This window comes from Lontra canadensis, unplaced genomic scaffold (genome assembly GCF_010015895.1).
Source record: "Lontra canadensis isolate GAN:19392208 unplaced genomic scaffold, GSC_riverotter_1.0 scaffold124, whole genome shotgun sequence".
Taxonomy (NCBI): domain Eukaryota; kingdom Metazoa; phylum Chordata; class Mammalia; order Carnivora; family Mustelidae; genus Lontra; species Lontra canadensis.
The window spans coordinates 3,305,272-3,324,735 of record NW_022631118.1 but is presented as its reverse complement, the minus strand read 5'-3'; the positions used below and the strand labels follow the sequence as shown (position 1 = coordinate 3,324,735).

The window sequence follows — 19,464 nt, the reverse complement described above, 5'->3', positions numbered from 1 at the left end:
CAAGGGCCTCACCATCTCTCAGATATGGCATGAAAAGTTGGCAGGCGCACCAAGAGTTTTTCTATTTATTGTTTTATGACAAACCATGGCACTGAAAATGGCTTTTGAAAACCACTCTTTGTTTATTTTTACCAACAAACATGGGATCATGTGACAATGATACACCCAGTGCGTTCATCGCATCGGGGTAATATTCAAACACTGGGAACTTCCAAAGTCCATTCGGTTCTCAAATTGCCATCATGAAACACAGCACCCTGGTTCTAGAGTCATGGTTTTCAGAGTTCAGAGGGATTTCTTAATGAAACTGCTGGCTGCTACAAGCCACTGAAAGGGAAAGAGACTGAGGGAGAGTCAGTGCCACCACAGGGTGGCTAAAAGGCTTCCTGTTAGTAAACTTTCTTCTCGGCTTAGCTATATCCAGCAATTCCATATTCATCTAGCCCTGAGCCTAAAACTCCCAAGCATCATTCTTTCAGGCAAGGCAGTGAAAAGTAGGGGTATCATACCCTGAAGATGCAATGTCAAAGTTAAAAAGACAGGAGGGAAGCAGAAGCACATATCTGCTCATTTATCTGTTTTGAAAGGTGTGAGGGGCACTGGGAAATAAGATACAGGAGAGAGAAGTTTAGTTGAGAAGCAAGAAGCCCTGTTTGGCCTGGAGGCAAATGCAAATGCAGGTATATCTCCAAATAAGACAGAACAGGCAATGGTTAAATGGAGCAGTAGGATAAATTTACAGAATGGCCACTTCAGCAGAGTTGTTTCCTCTTCCAAAGACTCTGGGTAACTGGCCATCCTTTATGCTGAGCAGCCTCCCCCCAGGCTTGGCCTAACCAACACGAATGACATCAATCTCAAGCAGGGTCTATAATGAGACCCACGCTGTCCTACTGCACCAGCCATGGCCACTTTTCCATATCCCCCACCCTCTCGAGAGTCCATACTTCTGCACGACCTATCCTATCAATGCAAATCTTAACTTTCATTAAGTCTTGGCCAAGAGATAACATAACACCCCTGAGAGAGATGCTATCAAATAAATAACATGACCACGTCAGATAAAGAACAAATCTCTAGTCTCATTGGAATCACATTTTGGATTTTTTTTTCCCCTCTCCCATATTCTCTCTGAACTATTTCTTTCCACTAGTGCTTAATTTGATTTTGCAAGATAAGGAGAAACGAGAGAGCCAAACAATTCTATTTCAGGTTTTGTGTAATCAGGGAGTGGATTATTTTAATTTGGCCCAGTCTCGCTTTCCTTTCCAGATCCTAACAAGAGGCAATTCTGCCTCGATCCAGACCATTAATGATGTCCAGGTTGGTCAGCAAACATTGGGCTAGTTAGAGGCTCTCTGTTCAAAGTCCAGAATTTCAAAGGGGCATAGGCAACAGTTTTTAATTCAATTAAACAAATACATTCTGAGTAACTATTATGGGCAAAAGCACAGTCTTAGTTACTGTAGGGGAAAACATGACAAACATTTGGCTTCTGAACTTGCAAAGCCTATAATCAAGCATTTTGCAGCCCTTTCTCTTAAAATACCATAATACCTATTTATCCCATAAGGAGCCTACAATTATCTTATTTTTAACTCAAAGATTTTGAGCCAAATTGCCAATTGGCATTTGATTTTAAAGTGATTTACAGTGGACTGGGCTCTCTGCCCTTCAGTGACACATAAGAGACTATGCAGGTCACCAGTAGTGTACATCTAAATTCTTGACTACTAGAGGAAAAAATGTTTTTTTAATGCCTTCCTCCTAACTTTCAGGTACGACTAAATTGATAGGATTTCCAGCATGGATTGCAGGTCTGGACTGGGAGATAGAGAGAAGGTAGGAAAGCAGTTCCTGGAAACTAAATGGCCCGAGGCAAAACTGTGGAGTAAACAGTGTGCATTCGGAGTCTTTCCCTGTCAGTGCTCCCTTCCCAGCTCTGAGCCTCCCAGCCTCCAGGTCCCTACTCAACACAGGATCTCAGCAAGCAGCGGCAATCTGCCTTCAGCTCTTAACCCCTTTTAGTCAGGCCACCAGTTTTCCTTCTCTTTCTTTCCCCTCAAATAAACACGGTTGATTTTCTACAGTCACATCAGTGACATAGAGGTCTTTGCTTGCTTTTGTTTTGCTGCTCCCTCATTTTTTCAGGGGGCATTTAACGGATACATGAACTCAGCTTGTCTAGGGCCTAGAGTCTGTAGTCCTACCCCTATGGAAGATAGTTGTCCTAGACGCTAAAATTTGGGAAGAACAAAAGAGCAAACACCAGGAATTTCCTGGTTGTGACTATATCAGCATAGCAGAGCAAGGTAGAAGATTCATGCTGTTCTAAAAACTGCTAAAAATAAATCATAACGCAGGTTGTTTTCCCAAGGTGAAGCTTTCCTAGTGTCTCTCTCCACGCGGCTCATCGCCAGCCAGCGGGAAGACGAGCTTCTGGGAGGTCGAACCCTGCTCGGAATGCACTGAGGTAGAAGTTAGTAATCCCGCATCACAGGGTTCTTCCACATGCTGTGTGGTTTCAGGGCAAAACGTTTAACCTCTTAGGACGTTAGTCTCCTCATCTTTAAAAACAGGATAATAATGGCAGCTGTCAGATGGCTGTGTGTCTTGAACATAATGAACGTGTATGATACTTTGTGAAGAATCGGATACACATCTAATACTGTTCAGGTTTGTGACCTCTCTTGCAGTCAGAAAACTCATTGTCCTCCTTCGCATTTGACTCTTTACACAGCAATATCCCACGGTTTTCTTTTACTATTAGCTGACACTACTCTAATGGTTTATAGCTGAAAGGAAAAAAAAATCACATCTTGAGATCGTCTTCAAAATACATTGAAGGCTGATATTTCCCCCCACATATAATGGAGGGGGGGACAAAGTTACACAATTGTATGCATCTCCTGGAGGTGTTCATTTAAAATAAATAAAAGCACAAAAGGATTTTCAAGGGCTGGGACCTTGTCTTCTGAATGTGTTCTGCACTTCTTATAACCCTAGGAACCTGCTGCAGACAGCACCGTCAAAGTCAGACCCCTGCCTGTGAAAACAGGGACAGAGATGTGACACACGTCACAGTGCAAGCTGACAGCATAACTGAAACTCAAATTCAGGTGTTGTGTCTTGTTTTAATCAGATTTCATGTTGCTTTCTCAGCTTCCTATTCAGAAAGACTTCTGCTTTGGAACATCTGACTCAGTAACAATTATAATTTCTGGGTTTTCTAAACTGTAATCAAGGAGCCTGCAGATATTTGAGAATCTATGGGAGGAGCAACCCAGGCAGCTCAGAGCCTCACAGAAGATAAAATTCACATACGTAATCCATCGGTAGAGCTATGAGGAAAGAAAGGTAGTATAATGTCTACATGTATTTTTATGCTCCACATGGAACATCCTAAGTAACTCTAGCTGTTCTCCTGAACTGTAAAATAACGGGGCTAAATACCTTTTCCAAACCGAGGTTAGGCCACTCCCAGAGACAAGCGGGGCTGCTGGAATGGATGCAGCTGTGGCCAGTTACTCTGATGTTGAGAAAAGAGATGGGTCCTGAAGGAGGGCAGCAGGAAGGAGGGTGGGGTTTATAGTTTTCTCACAGAATTTATTAGGAGAACTTGAAGGACTTTTTCCCTTTTCAAAATAAGGTTTACTTATCCTATCTGAAAACATTTCCTTTCCTGTGTTTCACTCTTCGATATCTAATAGCCAACAGCTGAACACAACCCACATGTGTGTGTAACAGGGTGAATGATCTTCTCAAAGACAAGACAACAACCACCGCCACAAACCCAGCCACCCCCAAATGAAGACAGCAGAAGAGAACTAACTGATTTGTCTGTTGTCTTTCCTGTCAAGATTGCCCTCGCCTTTGCTTTGGTCAGCGGGAAGGACTTTATGTATGAGTCATACAAATGCTTTGCCAGGGCCCGGAGATCAGCCGACTCTGGGTTCAGCTGGTCGATATCACTGGAGATCTCTGCCAACAGCTTCTCCTTCTCAGCCTGCGGCATCCGCCCGAACCTGATGGCTAGAGAGGGAGAGAAATGACAGGGATGTATCACTGAATCACTGCTGCTCTCCCCCAGTCCTAGCACCCACACAGTAAAAGCCCCCCCTCCCCTCCACCAAGCTCAAAGTCTGGTTTTTCTACTCCAGCTTCGCTCAGGTTTTTATTTCACGGTAATAGCACAGGCTATCAGTAAAAATTACACTATTCACTTTTTTAACTGAAAAATATTAATGCATGATCTTGCTGAGAAGGTGAAAGAATCTAAGAGCTCAGCAAAGAAAGAAAAGTGTATTTACTTACATATAAAATAGGTGAGGGTCAGCTCCTATTCATCCCTCAAAATCCAAGTCAAATGTTACCTTATTTGTGAGGCTTTCCTTGACTTCTTCAAGCAGAATTTATTATTGCCTGTACTCCAATACCCTAGGTAATTTCTTCAATGACAGCAATTTCAAACTGTACTTTTTATTTTACATGTTTATTAATCTCACTACAGAACAATATCCTGAAAGCCAGGGACAATGTCTTAGTCATTTTTTCATCCCCACCACCTGACATAAAGTCAGACCTTAAAAAGATCAACACGTTTCACAAACTGAAGGGAAGAACTGTGCTGAATTCAAAGTTGTACAGACCGGCTTTGTTCTCCAAGAGTCTGTATGATCTATTTTGTCCCTGTTATAAAGAAATGTGGATGGTGCTTTCTTTCATGTTATTAAACCAGAGAGTACTTTTACATTTAGTAAAGAGGAGCCATAATCATTCCCTTGACTCTCCAGGATTACCACTTAATGATGTTTGTCAAAAAGACCATTTCCTTACTTAACATTTGGCTTCCTGTGGGGTGAGTAAGTGTAAAGAAGAAGAAAACTAAAGAAAGAAAGGCAAAGTGGAACATTTACCAGAGGTTAGTAAGGCCTAGGTTGGGGGAAAAATCATCTGTACCTTTTTTGACTAAGATGGTTTTTCTTCCCCTCTTCACCCTGTACCAATGCAATCTGCAAAATATTCTTTTTTTTTTTAAGATTTATTCATATATTTGAGAGAGAGAGAGAGACCCTGAGCACTTGTGAGTGCGAGTGCAGGGGGGGAGGGACAGAGAGGGAGAGAGGGGAAACTAAGCCAACTCCCCACTGAGTGCAGAGCCCCATGTGGGCTTCCATTTCACCACCCTGAGATCACAATCTGAGCTGAAATCAAGAGTAGGACACTTAGCCGATTGTGCCACCCAGGCGTGCAAATTATTATTTTGAATACTACTACTTCTGGGTTGTGCTTTTGACTCTCTGTATTTTCCCATAAGGACATGTGGATATCACAGTCAATACTGCCCTCTGCACAGCTCTCCTTTTACCCTTCCTAGGTGGTAGCACAGAGGTGTGTTTTTATGACCATCTCCTTCACCACACTGTAGCTCCTTGAGGGCGGTGTTCGTCATACTCATTTATATCTCTAGCACTTAGTGGTGCTCCCTCAATGGTTGCTGAATGCAGGAATGAATAAATGGATGGTTTCCTGCTATACATTATAATGCTAAAGGTAGCATTCTACCCTAAGACACTAAAGCACATAAACACATTTCCATCTGAATACTTGGTGAATTCCATTTTCAATTGGCTGGAGGAGAGACAGCAGCACACCCCCAAGTCTCAAATTCATAAATACATTTCATGTGGCCCCAAATAAGCGTTATCACTAACTAGTACAACTACTGTGTTTATGGGGGCCTCCTTAGGGACCTCCGAGTTAGAGGGGAAGAGAATCTTACCTCTTAGGATGCTTTTAAATTAAATTAGCTTATATCCATTTGATAAATATATCCTCTGCCTATGACCTCTTCAAATGGAAATCTTTAAACAATTGCCATTTTTTGGTCAAAAATCTTGTCTCTCTACTCACTCTTACCCATTCTCTAAGGCCTAGGCAACGAATGGTTGCTCACGTTCTTATCTCAGTCCCCCACCCCTCTGACCCAGATTTGTTTAGGCCCCTCAGGATATGATCTCATTACTCATTGTATTCTCTTTCGGAGCAGTGATCCGAGTAATTGACAGTGTTTTCTTGCCTCCCTTATGTAATCTGCACGAAGGCAGGAATCTTGCTCATTACCATAGCCTTAGCATTTAGTATAATGTCCAGCACATATTAAATCTTTGTAGAATATATGTCGAAATAAAACAGAAAAACAACAACAACCCAAGAACCAGATAGCAGATCCCTTTAGAAATCCTTCTCTGGAAGCTTGTCCAGTCATTTGTTTCCCTGTACTATGTTTATTCTTGCACATCAGCAGTTCTCTGTGGAGAGGGGAGGCAGGGCATATTAGAATCACTTGATAACTCAAAAATTATGTATCTTCCCTAGGAGATGCTGATAGGTCAGCTCTACTCCCAGTGAGGAGTGTATCAAAAACTTGCAGTTTGGGACAGTTTAGAAAACCTACCTAAATGATGGGCTCCTGTTGCATGCATCTATTAGCTCAGGTAGCAAACCAGGACTGTGCTCCTATATTGGTTATTTTACTAGAATCTATGAGTACCAGGTTTTCTCATTTTTGCTCTTGGTGCAACAAATGCTTGATGAATTTAAAGCATCAAGTTTAAAAACAGAAAATGAGACAATATGTACCCAGGGAAGTCTGGGAAAGTGATCATAAAAGAAAGCAGCACCCAGTAAGAATTATGGCATATTCAAAGGAGAAGAAATTTTGGTGTAAAGACTGGAGACCACCAATGTTCTATACCAAAATAGAGTGGCTAGAATCACCAACAATCTGTACAAAGTGCACAGTACCCTCTTTTCACTCAATGAGTCATTATTTGAATGTCTATTGTGTGCCCAACGTTGCTCTAGGCTCTGGTTACATTTTTTATAGGTAATAAAGTATAAATATACACTCAAGTTTACATGCCTAGGAAGACTTCTTTCCTAAAAGATAATCAAAAAAGTTAATTTAAAATAAACAGACAGCCAAAGAGGAGTGCGAGGTACAGACTTCCAGTTATGGAAGGAGTAAGTCACAGGGATGAAAGGTACAGCATAAGGAATATAGCTAATGGTACATCATAACAGAGGGTCGTTACACTGTGGTAAGTGTAGCATATGTACACACAGGTAAGTGTAACATAGCATGTGACATATAGAGACACTGAATCACTATGTTGAGCACCTGAAACTAATGTAACATTGTGTGTCAACAATATTTCAATTAGAAGAGTAATAAAATTTCTGTTAGGAAAAAACCCAGCCAAACATAGACACTTACTACATTTGCTAGTCTTGCTTTTCTGTAACCTACTAAAAAATAGCTCAAAATTACTTCTAAAAATCATTTTAGAATTAGGACATATTAATGTGAAAGCCTTCTGCTATAATCTAAATAAAATGTGAATTTTTATAAGTCGAAGTTCCCCTGAAAGTTTAAATCTTGTGAACAAATTTTCTGTATCATTAAATATTCATGCTGTACATTAGATTCAATGAACTATCAGTGCAACTAATTATTTGGTGATATTAGCATTTTCAACAAAGGAATTTAAAAAATACTCCCCATTTGGTGAAACTAAATTTGCCTAACACATACAGAAATCTGAAGTTGTAGAGAAAATGCCATTTTTTATTTGTATGCATTTTTTAAGAGAGAAAATGTCTATTTTATTTTGTTGCTTTTGAGTCCCATGTAATAATACCTATCACTGTATGTGAAATGATGAGATAAGGCACAGAAAGTGCTCAGCACAGTGCCTGGCACATAGTAATGCTTAATAAATATAGCTTTTATTACTTGTGGATGAAGTGGTCTAGGACAACCATGGTACCATGGTTCCTGTGGACTACAGACCAGGAGGGTAACCATGGCACAAAAACCTAAATTCATTCCCATAGAGAAAGAACAAATCCTGAAAACCTAATCTATCTCTGTAAATCTCTCTCTGTCTTTAACTTGTTTAAGGAATGGTGTACTAATTCTTGAACCTCAGTTTCCATCCATTGGGTGGAAGAATCTGAGGACCAACAGAGGAAGTATTTATTTCTCCCGTTGGATTGCTGTTTGCTTTAAGACTGAAGTTAAGAGCTTAGAAAAGAAGACGGAAGTTCTAGATTGGGGACCAGAAGTATACAGGCTGAGTATGCCCGTATGTATGCAGGAATATTTTCCCACATCTTCTACTCCTGCTTAAAAGACAGAGGAACGTGCTCCATGTGTTATTATGAGTCACAGAGGGAGAACTTCTGGCCTCTCTGGAAGGCAATGAAATTAACACTGCACTTCAACTGGTCAGGAAGTCTACTTTCTAGTTTTAGCTCAGTGAAAAACTGGCTAAAAGTGGCTTGACTTCTCTGGTCTTTAACTCCTTTATCTATAAAATGAGGGACTTGGAAAAGACCTCTAAAGCTTCCTTCTTTTAACTTTAAATTTAGCTATAAAATTCTACAAATCTCGATGACACACAGTACTGCAGAACACCCTACACTCCCTCTTTTTTTTTAATCCCCATATATTTTTTAAAAAATTATTTTTATTAACATATAATGTATTATTTGCCCCAGGGGTACAGGTCTGTGAATCATCAGTTTACACATTTCACAGCGCTCACTATAGCACATATCCTCCCCTCCCATAACCCAACCACCCTCTCCCCACCCCCCATGCCCCAGCACCTCCTTTTTTTTTTTTAAAAGCAATATTTGTCCTGTCTTCGAGCCCCTGGATGGGGGGGGGGGGGGGAAGACACATTCTGTCGGTTCTATAGATCTATCATCTGACATATAGAGCAACTTCCAGAACACTGGCATTCAGTGTCATATATGGGATAATTAATCACCTATAGAGAATTCATGTATCTTGGTTTGAAAAAAATTGTCAGTATCAGAATCAGTATGAAGCCTTTAGGAAGAACAGGTTTGGCAGAGACTTAATTTCTGGTGAAAATATATTAGTTAACCTTTATTTAATACAGTTTTACTGAACTGAATGCAATTCACTACTAGCTTATGACGTATTCAATACTGTGTATTTAGTATGATTTACTGGACACACAAACTCCACATAAAATCTGCACATGCAGATTTAGATATCCTGTTCTTTGGATCTTGGTACAGTGCTAAGAAACAATACTTCTTAATGACAATAATGTTTTTTAAATACCTAATTGTAGGAGCATTTAAAGACAAAATGGTACTTAGTTAAAAGATGAATTAAAACAATTTTCAAAATTATAAATTAATAGAAAACAAAAGAATGAACTGAGTCTTACTAAAAGTATCTTTGGCTTTCAACATACAAAGGGTGACTTTGCAATCATATTAGACTTTTGACAATTGGTAAGGCTATGTCTCATGGTCAATTTTAACACGTTTATTATCCAAAAGCCTTATCATCTAAATAAGACATATAACACTATTGGTTTTAATATGACTGTTGCCAATCAGTTGTTTTTCCACCTCTCTTTCTTGAGAAAAAAACTTGTACATTTTGCGGTTTTGCAGGATTTGGGAATCTAATAACTATGGTTTTCTAGCTCCTCTACGTAAAACAAGGAGCAGCCTTAGCACCATATTATTCAGGGGTAACATCTTCAAACTATTTGCAGAGGACATTTAAACATTTGTCCAGGTTTCTTTCCAAGGTAGAGATGGGCAAAACACCTTTGCCTCACATGACTCTATCTGCAGCTCCCTGAAGTCTTGCCTGGTATCATTTAATTCATTCATTGAACCCATGTTTGATGCAAGATATGAGCTAGACAGACTGGACTGGGGACACAGGATGAAAGGCTGTGTCTAGTTGGGGAGAACCTACATATATATGGATTATTTTCTCTCATGCACCCCTCTTCACTAGCTCCTTCCCTTCCACCAGAGCAGATTCTGACCCTAGTTTTAACCTCCTCCTTGGGCTATCTTTCCTCTACCACTGAGGTTACTGAAAGAGGAGTCTTCCTTCTCTGCCTGTGCTTGTCGCCATTTACATCCCAACCACCTACAGGGATCTTCCTATGCCTCATTTAAATTTCCAAAACTTTGTTCTTAAAAGTTCCCCATGTTCTTTCTGACAGCCAGATCTAGGGGCCTCTCCGGAGTTCTCGTTTCTGCTTGAGCTCTCCAGCATTCTCCCAGCTTTTGCTACTGTTGACCTTCTCCACCCTCTTACTTGAAATTTGTTCTCATCGCGGTTTCTGCTTTTCTGGTTCTCCTATCTTTCTGCCTATTTTCCAGACCTTTTTGATGGCCCCTTCCTTCCCTTCCATTCTGCTGTTGCTAGTTCAATCTCCTCTCTGACTAACAAAATGTGCTAATGACTGCTGCCCTCTCTTTCCTGCGATTTGGACCCTGCATTTTCTCTTGTTCCTGTATTTCTTTATACACGGATGCTAGCTATCCCATAAGACCCTCAAATGCAACTTTAAAAATGAACTTCTAATTTTCTCCTCTAAATTGTCTCTTCTTCCCATTTCCCTTTCTTGGTTAATTCATCCTATCACCCAACTAGACACCCCGAACAATTTCTGACAATCTCTCTTTCCCTCAGACACTTGTATTCATTGGTCATGCTCCGACATTTTTCTCAATTTCATTTCTCCTCACTCACTCTTCCCATTGTCTTAATGTATAAAATTGCACTTATCCTCTGATGAATTTCTGTATTTGTCTATCTTTTTTACAGCTATCAGTAGTTTAGTTTTTGGTAATATCGATCTGATCACTCCCTTGCTTTTTAAAGCAGAGTGTGGTTTCTCGGGAAAGGTATAAAACACACAGAAGAGGAAGAGGGGGAATTAGAAAGTCTCATGGAAGACAGCATTTCAACTGGGTCTTGAATACCAGGTAGAACTGTGGCAAGGAACCAAACGACATAATAAACGGAGACCCAGAAGTATCCCACCATACAGCACTGTGCAGGAATGGCAAAGTACACAGTTTACCTCAAGTGTAAGTTGAAAAGGGCAGCAGTGGGAAAGGGAGGTGGAAGCTAGCGTGTAGGCAACCATGAAAGCCTAGCCAGTCTGAGCACACAGCTGCCATGTGTGGGGACTTTTTACTTGGTGATATTTTCTGAAAATCAACATTTGGGTAATTTTCTTTTATATTACAAAGAAGACTAAAGAAAAAAACCTAACACACTGAAGTAAACTTATTTGCCATTCATGCTTTTCTTTTTCACAAGGAAGGAGAGAACTGCCTTTAAAAATACTGAGTACTGCAAATATCTGTAAAACCATTTTTTTCTGGATTTTTATGAAGCTCCTGAGAAATTATTTTTAAAGTTGTCACCTTTTTTAAAAAAAATAACAGACCCCCCCCCTAATTTATATAATAGAATGTCCTGGTCAGTAAAGTTAAGGTTTCACTAATTTTTATATTTATGAAAAGCATCATTTTCATTCAGATCTCAGTGGCATAGAGAAAATCTTTCCTTAGCCTTGACTATTTTGGATTTGTACTCTCAGGCTACATCATTATGTGACCATCAAATGTACTGCCTTAAATTGCTGAGCAATTTTTCAGAACATCCAGAAGACCCAATTCAGGCATACGAATTATATTTTTATGGCACCAAAACATACAGGTAGAAACTTTTAAATTCAGGTAGTCGACAGATGCCAGATACCTACATACTTGAGAAAACGGGGACAATGTCTACAAAATATGGTTCAGTTTGTTGAAAAGTGAAAAATTCAGGGAGGTAGCTTGTTTTAGTTATGTAGAATCACAGAACTTTCAAAGTTGAAAGGATTTAGCAATCATTGTTTCAGTGACTTTTCAATGATGTTCCTCAGGCCCTGAGGATTCCTTGAAGGTTTCTTCAGAAGCCTCCTTTAAGGCTGGGCATGGGTGGCTAATGCACAAGCTACATTCATCAAAAGGATAAAACAGAAACCAAAGAGCAGAAACAGTTTACTTTGGGAGGGTGTTCATCTCTTCTTGTGTGTACTGAAAGTACTGAGGTCCTGATTTTGGTATAACACTAGAAGGCTCTTGACAAGTTAGTTGGGTTATTACAGTGAGGTCCATTCACATAAAACATTAATAAATTAACAAAATAATTTTAAATAGTTACTACAACCTCCTAGAAAACTTTGTATTTGGAAATGTTTCCTTTCTCAGGATAACAGGCAAAACTACTCAAAACCTCGCTGTTGAGTTTCCCTTCTTGTGCACAGATCAAATGGATATTTTCTGTGCAGCAAACACATTCCCATAAAAACCTCTTAGAAGGGATTTTCTTAGTCACAGTTGCAATCTTGTAAATCTTGAACTTCGTAAGTCTTTGATGCCAGAACATTTAATTCCTTTTTTTTGTCTTTCCAAAAAGAACTGAACACTCCCTATCAAGACTGCTCTTCTCTCTAAATAGAATAAATTAATTGTCATTTGAAAGCAAATGATAACTGTATTATTAAGTTTATGGGCTTTCTTTGACTTTCCTGGGAAGAGAAAATTATACTATCCATACTACATAGATTGTTGGGCTTTAAATATTATTTGCCCATAACCAATAAGCAAAAGGAGATGTATTTTACATGAATGTGTGCAAGCAACAGGAAATATATGTGAAGTGACAAATTTTTTTTTTTTTTTTGAAGTGACAGACTTTTAAAGAGCAAAAAATAAATACCACTAAAAGAAGACATGGGATGCTTTTCTAGGCAGTCTTGGTAATAATGATTTCAAAGTCAAAGATTTCTTCATAAAGATAAAACAAGTTTACTGCAACTTGATTACATCATCTAAAACATAACCCTTGACTTGAAAATGTGCCCTTATGTTTTATGGAGTCTGAAACAGAAAGGAAATTGATGGAATCAAACCAGTAAATTATTTTGCAATCAATGCCTGCAGTTGTCTACTGCTACATAGCAGATGTAATCAACTGTGAAGAAAGTCAGACCAAATTTCCCTCCTGTCCAGGATAGCTGATAGATCTCTTCATAATATATTCTTGCCTTTAGAGGAAATAACCCACATTAATTATAAAACTATAATTTTGTGAGCTATTTTTAAAGAGTTGGATATAAACCAATGAGTGATTCTCAAATATTTTGAAGATGTCCACTGAGAAAACCAAACATCTGCATGATGGAATATAAGTTTAATTTTCACAGATGCTTTGGAGTCCTAACCTATGAAGACTGACTTCAAACATTATTTTTTCACCAAATCAGTTTGGACACAGATGAAGGCAAAAGAAAGAAAAAAGCAGAATATCCAGTGAACTGAGACTTTGGATTTTATTTGATCCCTTTGGCATTTTATATTTCTTGAGCCCATAATGAGTTTTCAAAGAACTAATATTTGACAAATATAATATTATCAGGTTACTATCCAATTTATTTTGTGACTCTGTTAACACCAATCCGAGCTAAATGGAAATCAAGAACTATTTCTTCAAACAGGCCTATGTTCCATGATTTTACTGAGTTAGTTCTATAACTCATGAAAACAAGGGTCTTCTCAGGTCGTCCGCATTCTTTCTCTTAAGTTGACATGCTTTGATTTTCGATATGGGTTTGAAAAACAAAGTTTTATTATGTTTCTATGGACAGTGAAGTTTTGTGGAACCTTAAAATTCTTTCCTTTATCCACAAGTCTGCATGCTCCTTGAAGATGAGGATACTGCTGTGCCTACAATCATCTTTGCATAGTAAAGAGGCGAAAAAAGGAATATATTCTAAATTCTGATACGCCACTTAAAGTTCCATATCCAGAAACCTGCAGAATTTTCTTACATTTAAAGTGGAAAGAAACTACTGAGACATACAAGCATAATTCTGTTTTTAATGCTATTAAAGCAACATTAAAAACTAATCACAATCATTACATTCATTTTAAAATACTAGTTATTTCTTCCATTTCTCATATTTTCATGTCTTCTCTTCCATCATGGCGGATGCCCAACCACAGAGAGAAGGATTCTACACTAAAAGCCTAGACTTTGACGGAAATGAGAAATGCTTTATCAGCATATACTGTTCTGTAATCTGGCATTTTGTGGGAAACTGTATACATTTTCAGCAATGGCCCTAGAGGCTCCTGCTCTGGCAGCCATAATGAGAACAGTAAAGCATTCGTGCTAAGTGTTCACTTACCATTGTGAGACATCCCCACAGCAAGGCATTTCTGAAACCGACAGTACTGACATTTATTTCTACTTTTTTTGTGGATCCGACAGTTAAGGTCACACCTATCGTAAATGAGCTTCAATCTGATTGTCCTCCGGAAGAAACCCTGCAAAAGGATATGGAGAAAAGAAGCAAATCTTAGGTCTTTATAACACATGGAAGCAGCAACATCTGGCAAAAGGCACACTGGCCTAGCTATCAGAAAAGGCAGGCTCTGTCACTGGTGACTTCAGACAAGTCACTTAACTGCCAGTTTTCTTTGCTATAAGATTCAGAACCAGAAGATCACAGTGTCCTTCTTTAGCTCTGAAACAGTGACCACATCCAACTGATGTCATTCAATGTATCTTGGCTCTACATGTGGACCTCAGCATGCTCTAAGAAGTGCTCTGGATTTAATGTAATGCAAATAAAACACCATGTAATCAGTTCAGTCTCTCTGCAAATCATTCCAGCAGTATGCCCCAGCCTTTATTATTGTGCTAAGCCATTTGGCCAAGTTATAATCACTTCATTCTAAAACATGATCAGGGCCAATAAAAATCCACATGTGGATAATTTTTTCGAATTCTCTATGTTGCATAATTTCCTACAGAATTGGTTTCATTTACTTATGCAGTTGAAAGAGTGCTTCATAACTGTCATAGCCTACAAAAAAATAATAATAGGAAAGAACAGGAAAAGTAATATGCAGATCCTCAGACAATGGACTGCCATCTCAAAACAGCAAATAGATTGATTTGGGCTAATTGAATTCTGTTGTATTTGTACTTTATTGACAGACCTGAAAGAAATTTTAATTGGAAATGTTTGCTAACTCCATTTTTTTGTTGTTGTTCTCAGAGTGTTCTTATTCATTTCTACTGTGCTCATCTCCATGACACTCAATTCTTAACTTTTTCAAACGTATCTGGCCCTGTTTGGTACAAAATCCCTGAACTGGTATTGGCCCGCCACTGACATGCATTTTCACTTTCTCCAGATTTGTGTCTTGAATTCTAGACAATTATTTCTACTGGTGACTTGACATGTCACTTGGAAATCCAACAGCTACCAAACCCAGCACGTCCAGCATTGAAACTCTGGACTGTTCCCTGCGAGCTCACTTTACCAGCAGATTTCACAGTCTCAGGTGGTACTATCATCCTCTGAATCTCTCAAGCCAAACTCTTTTTTTTCCCAAGCCAACTCTTTGAAGTCACTCCTAACTTCTCTCTCTCACGCGGAAAGCTCTTCCTCTAAATATACACCTGCCTATTCTCTTCACTGCCTTCAAGTCTTGCCAACATCTCAACTTCTCAATGAGGCTTACATACCCTATTTAATACTGTGGCCTGTCCTTGCCCCTGCCTCTTGTCTGGAGCTCCTGGTCTCTTTCACTCTACTCTAGGTTTGTAATTTTTTTTTTTTCCCCTAATAGCACTTAGGACTTTCTAACATACCATATAATTTACTTATTATATTTAAGTGTTTATTTTCTGTCCCTACCTCAAAGCCCAATTAAAATTGTGAGCTCCATGGGGAGCCAATGGAGATGACCCAAATGCCAACAGTAGTTTTCAATTAAAATCTGTTGACTCTTTGAAGATGTATGTCCCTTAAGTTCCTTTCTGGGCCATCTCTGATATTTCTCTATCCTAAGCCATGACTGAGATATCACAAGGCAATTCCTTTTTTGTTACCTTATTAAATGTAATATGAATTACAAACATGTAGAAAATACATGTAATTATAAAACATAACAAGATATTATCACACATGAGCCCACTGCTGAGATTTAAAATCATTGACCGGAAATTCTTGCCCTATTCAACTCCTGCCCTTCATGTCCTCTCGACAAAGTAATCATTATTCTCAATTTTGTGTTTATTGTTTTCTTGACCTTAAAGAAAATACAGTTTTGTCACATCATATGTAAAAATTGAGTAATACATTGGTCAGTTATGCTTATTGGGGACTTTATTAAATGGTATGATGCTTCATATAGTACTTTGGGATTTTCATTTTTTTTAATTTAGTATTAGGTTTCTAAAACTAAAACTAAAACTTTTCTGTGAAAAGCTAGGATTTATTCATTTTCACAATTTCGTAATATTCTATTGTATGACTATCCCACAATTTATTGATATCTTCTCATGTTGATGGATGTTAAAACTGTTGCCAATATTCTGCTATTACAAACAGTGCTTTGATAAATATTTTTGTAAATGTTTTATGATGCAGGTGTACAAGAGTTACCTAGGAGCAGAGTTTTTTGGATTGTGCAATAAGTGAATGTGAAATTTTACAAGATCACACCAAACTATTTTCAGAGTGATTTTTAATCAATTTCCATTCCCTCTAATAATTGGTATTGTCAGACTTCTTAATTCTTGACAATGTAGTATGTGTCAAACAGAATCTAAGTGTGATCTTAATTTGTATTTTCGTGATTTTTCATTCCCTAGTTTCCACCAGGCTCTTCCTTAAAACTGAATTTTAGAAATTCTTTATATACTCTAGATACTAATCTGCTGTCTGTTCCAGGTATTGCAAACATCTTCTGCTCTCTATGGTTTACTATCCTTGAAATTTATTACTTCAGTTTCTCAGTTTTTTTTTTGAACCTGTAAACAGTTTTGTTTCTCTCTCTCACTGCTGAAAGATTACAGAGAACTTCGTTATCTTCCATCTCGCTTCAGATCCCATGATCTTTGTGCTTCCACTGTTGCTGTGGAGAGGCTACTGTCAATTGACTTTGAAGTGTTTTTTTTTTTTTTCTTTTCTCTTTGATTGCTTTTATACACTCTCTTAGTTTTCAGTATCCTGCAGTTTCACTGCAGTGTGCCTTGGAATGGATTTTTCACTTATTCTCTTGGGCGTGTTTTCTGCATCATGGTCTCACTTGTTTATCAGTTCGGACACGAATTAGAGAAGTGTTAGACCTTATTCTAGCCTTCAATATTTCTAAACTTCTCCTTTACATTTTCCATCTTTTTGTCATCAATTACTCAATAACATTGAATACAAAAGTAAACACTGGAACAAGAGTTAAATAAGATCCCAAAAGATACATCATTACAATGAGAAAAAAGGAAACATTCCTCACCAAAGTTCATCAGTAAGAACAGTTCTGTACATTACTCTTCTACTGATTAGTGAAGACGACAGACTTTTCTGATATTCAAAGACCCTATGAATCCTTCAAGAACCAAGAGGCTTCAAATCCTAGCAGATTCTGGACGGACATATTCTTAAGGCACTGTGATTCTCGATCTCAGTAATTTCTTGACATTTACCTTCCAGTTCAGTAGTCCTTTCTTCTGCTATGTCCGGTAACTAACCCTTTCACTGAATTTTTATTTCAATAATTATATATTTCACTGTTTAAGTTTCACTTCCTTAAATAAGTTGATTTATTTTCCAATATGCCTAGTCATTCCTGATAGTCTATTGTCGCTTGTTCACAGCTCTGATTCTGCCCTCTTTCTTGAAACAGTTCATACACAGCTATTCTATATTCTCTATCAGCCAATCCCAATTATCTGTTCTCCTTGTATGGGATGGGGTGGGGGGATCTAAATCTGTTTTTATTTATTTTTTTAAAAGATTTTTATTTATTTATTTGACAGAGAGAGATCACAAGGAGGCAGCGAGGCAGGCAGAGAGAGGAGGGGAAGCAGGCTCCCTGTTGAGCAGAGAGCCTGATGTGGGGCTTGATCCCAGGACCCTGAGATCATGACCTGAGCCGAAGGCAGAGGCTTAACCCACTGAGCCACCCAGGCTCCCTGTTTTCATTTATTTTTGATAAATGTCATTCAAGTGACTGACTTCTTAATGTGCTTATTGACTGATATTTTATTTTAAACTCGTATATTGACCTTAAATTGTGGGAATCCTACAGGGTCTAAACTGGGAATTCGTGCCTCCAAAAAGAATTTGCAGATTCTTCTGTTGGAAGACAGAAGTGCCACTGACTTGTGACTATTTCAAATTCCCTTAAGAAACCTGGCTCCATTCAAAAGCCCTAGACTCAGCTCCCCTTCACTGATGGCTCTGGATTCTGTTGTAGGCATCTTTCTCAGGGGAAATGCCACACCTCCATACTACGATGGGCATCTACCATGAGAAACCCTGCGCCTCAGTGTGTCTGCAGCCCACAGGTCAAGACCTAGAGCTTTTGTTCATTTGTTTGTGTTGCTATTGTTGGTTGTTTGGTAGAAGTTTTCCCTACCCTTGTGAGATCAGCAGTATCTCAAAGATTAGGTCCTACAGAGGACCTGCTGGAAGTTGAAGCCTCCTTAATTCTCAAAGTGTTCTGAGGACCTCTGAATATTAAAAAGGTATTTTTTTTTCACTTACTAATAGAAGGTTAATGTACAGAACTAGTCTAACTGATAAATATTGGTGGAAAATTTTGTTTGGATTTTTGCCATTGTGATCATATGTGTTTTATGATATTCCTTGACTGTGTTTTAAAATTTTCCCTTCTAAAAACTGATCTCCATGGTGGAAAATGCTGCTTGGCTAGCTGAGAATGGGGCAGGTCCCAGAGTAGTGTTATTTGGCATGGCTGGAAGATTTTTTGATGACAGAATTATGTTATTTAAGTTTAACCCTTATAATGCAAAGTTGTGTTTTGACTCATACAATATCTTTCAAAGTGTTTCACATTATTTTTTTATGGTGATTCAGGGTCTTTCAATGTTAAAGGAAAATAATTCTGGATATTATTTATGTACTGTGTATGTACATAAAACCATAAACTGAATATATACACACTTCAGCACACAGCTTAGAAGTTGCTTTTACTTTTCTTTTTCAAAATACCTAGTTTATGATAGTCAACTGTATTCTTATCCTTTGATTATTTCAAGTAACCTAGTGAGGAAGATATAAGGCCATTGGAGTGCTTTTCTGTACAGATAATTATTAATTTGAAGAACGAAACAGGCTTCCCTGAGGTTTCTTCATATTGCTGATCAAGAAAACACTCTTTAGGGGTACCTGGGTGGCTCAGTGGGTTAGGCCTTTGCCTTCAGCTCAAGTCATAGTCCCAGGATCCTGGGATCAAGCCCCGCACTGGGCTCTCTGCTCAGTGGGGAGCCTGCTTCCCCCTCTCTCTCTGCCTGCCTGTCTACTTGTGATCTCTCTCTCTGCCAAATAAATAAATAAATCTTAAAAAAAAGAAAGAAAGAAAAAAAAAACACTCTTTAACAACACTCTTATTACTGTACTGTGTGCAACTTCAACAGTTTTCTCTTCTGATTACTACAAAGTCTGTGAACTGGTGTGATGGAAATGCATGAATCCCCACTGCAGAATTTTTTTTTCTTTTTTTTTTTTT

The 19,464-nt window shown here is 38.5% G+C and overlaps 1 protein-coding gene across 6 annotated transcripts in view; it reads right to left on the bottom strand.

Annotated features, from left to right (window-relative positions):
• PPARG (peroxisome proliferator activated receptor gamma) overlaps nt 1-19,464 on the bottom strand; it is a 143,095-nt gene that overhangs the window by 22,769 nt on the left and 100,862 nt on the right. For all 6 annotated transcript variants that reach the window (XM_032841690.1, XM_032841687.1, XM_032841688.1 and 3 more), the window contains 2 exons: nt 14,106-14,244; nt 3,833-4,032 (listed from right to left, as the gene is read on the bottom strand). In XM_032841690.1, coding sequence (XP_032697581.1) covers nt 3,833-4,032; nt 14,106-14,244 — 339 coding nt within the window. The remainder of the gene's footprint in view (nt 1-3,832; nt 4,033-14,105; nt 14,245-19,464) is intronic.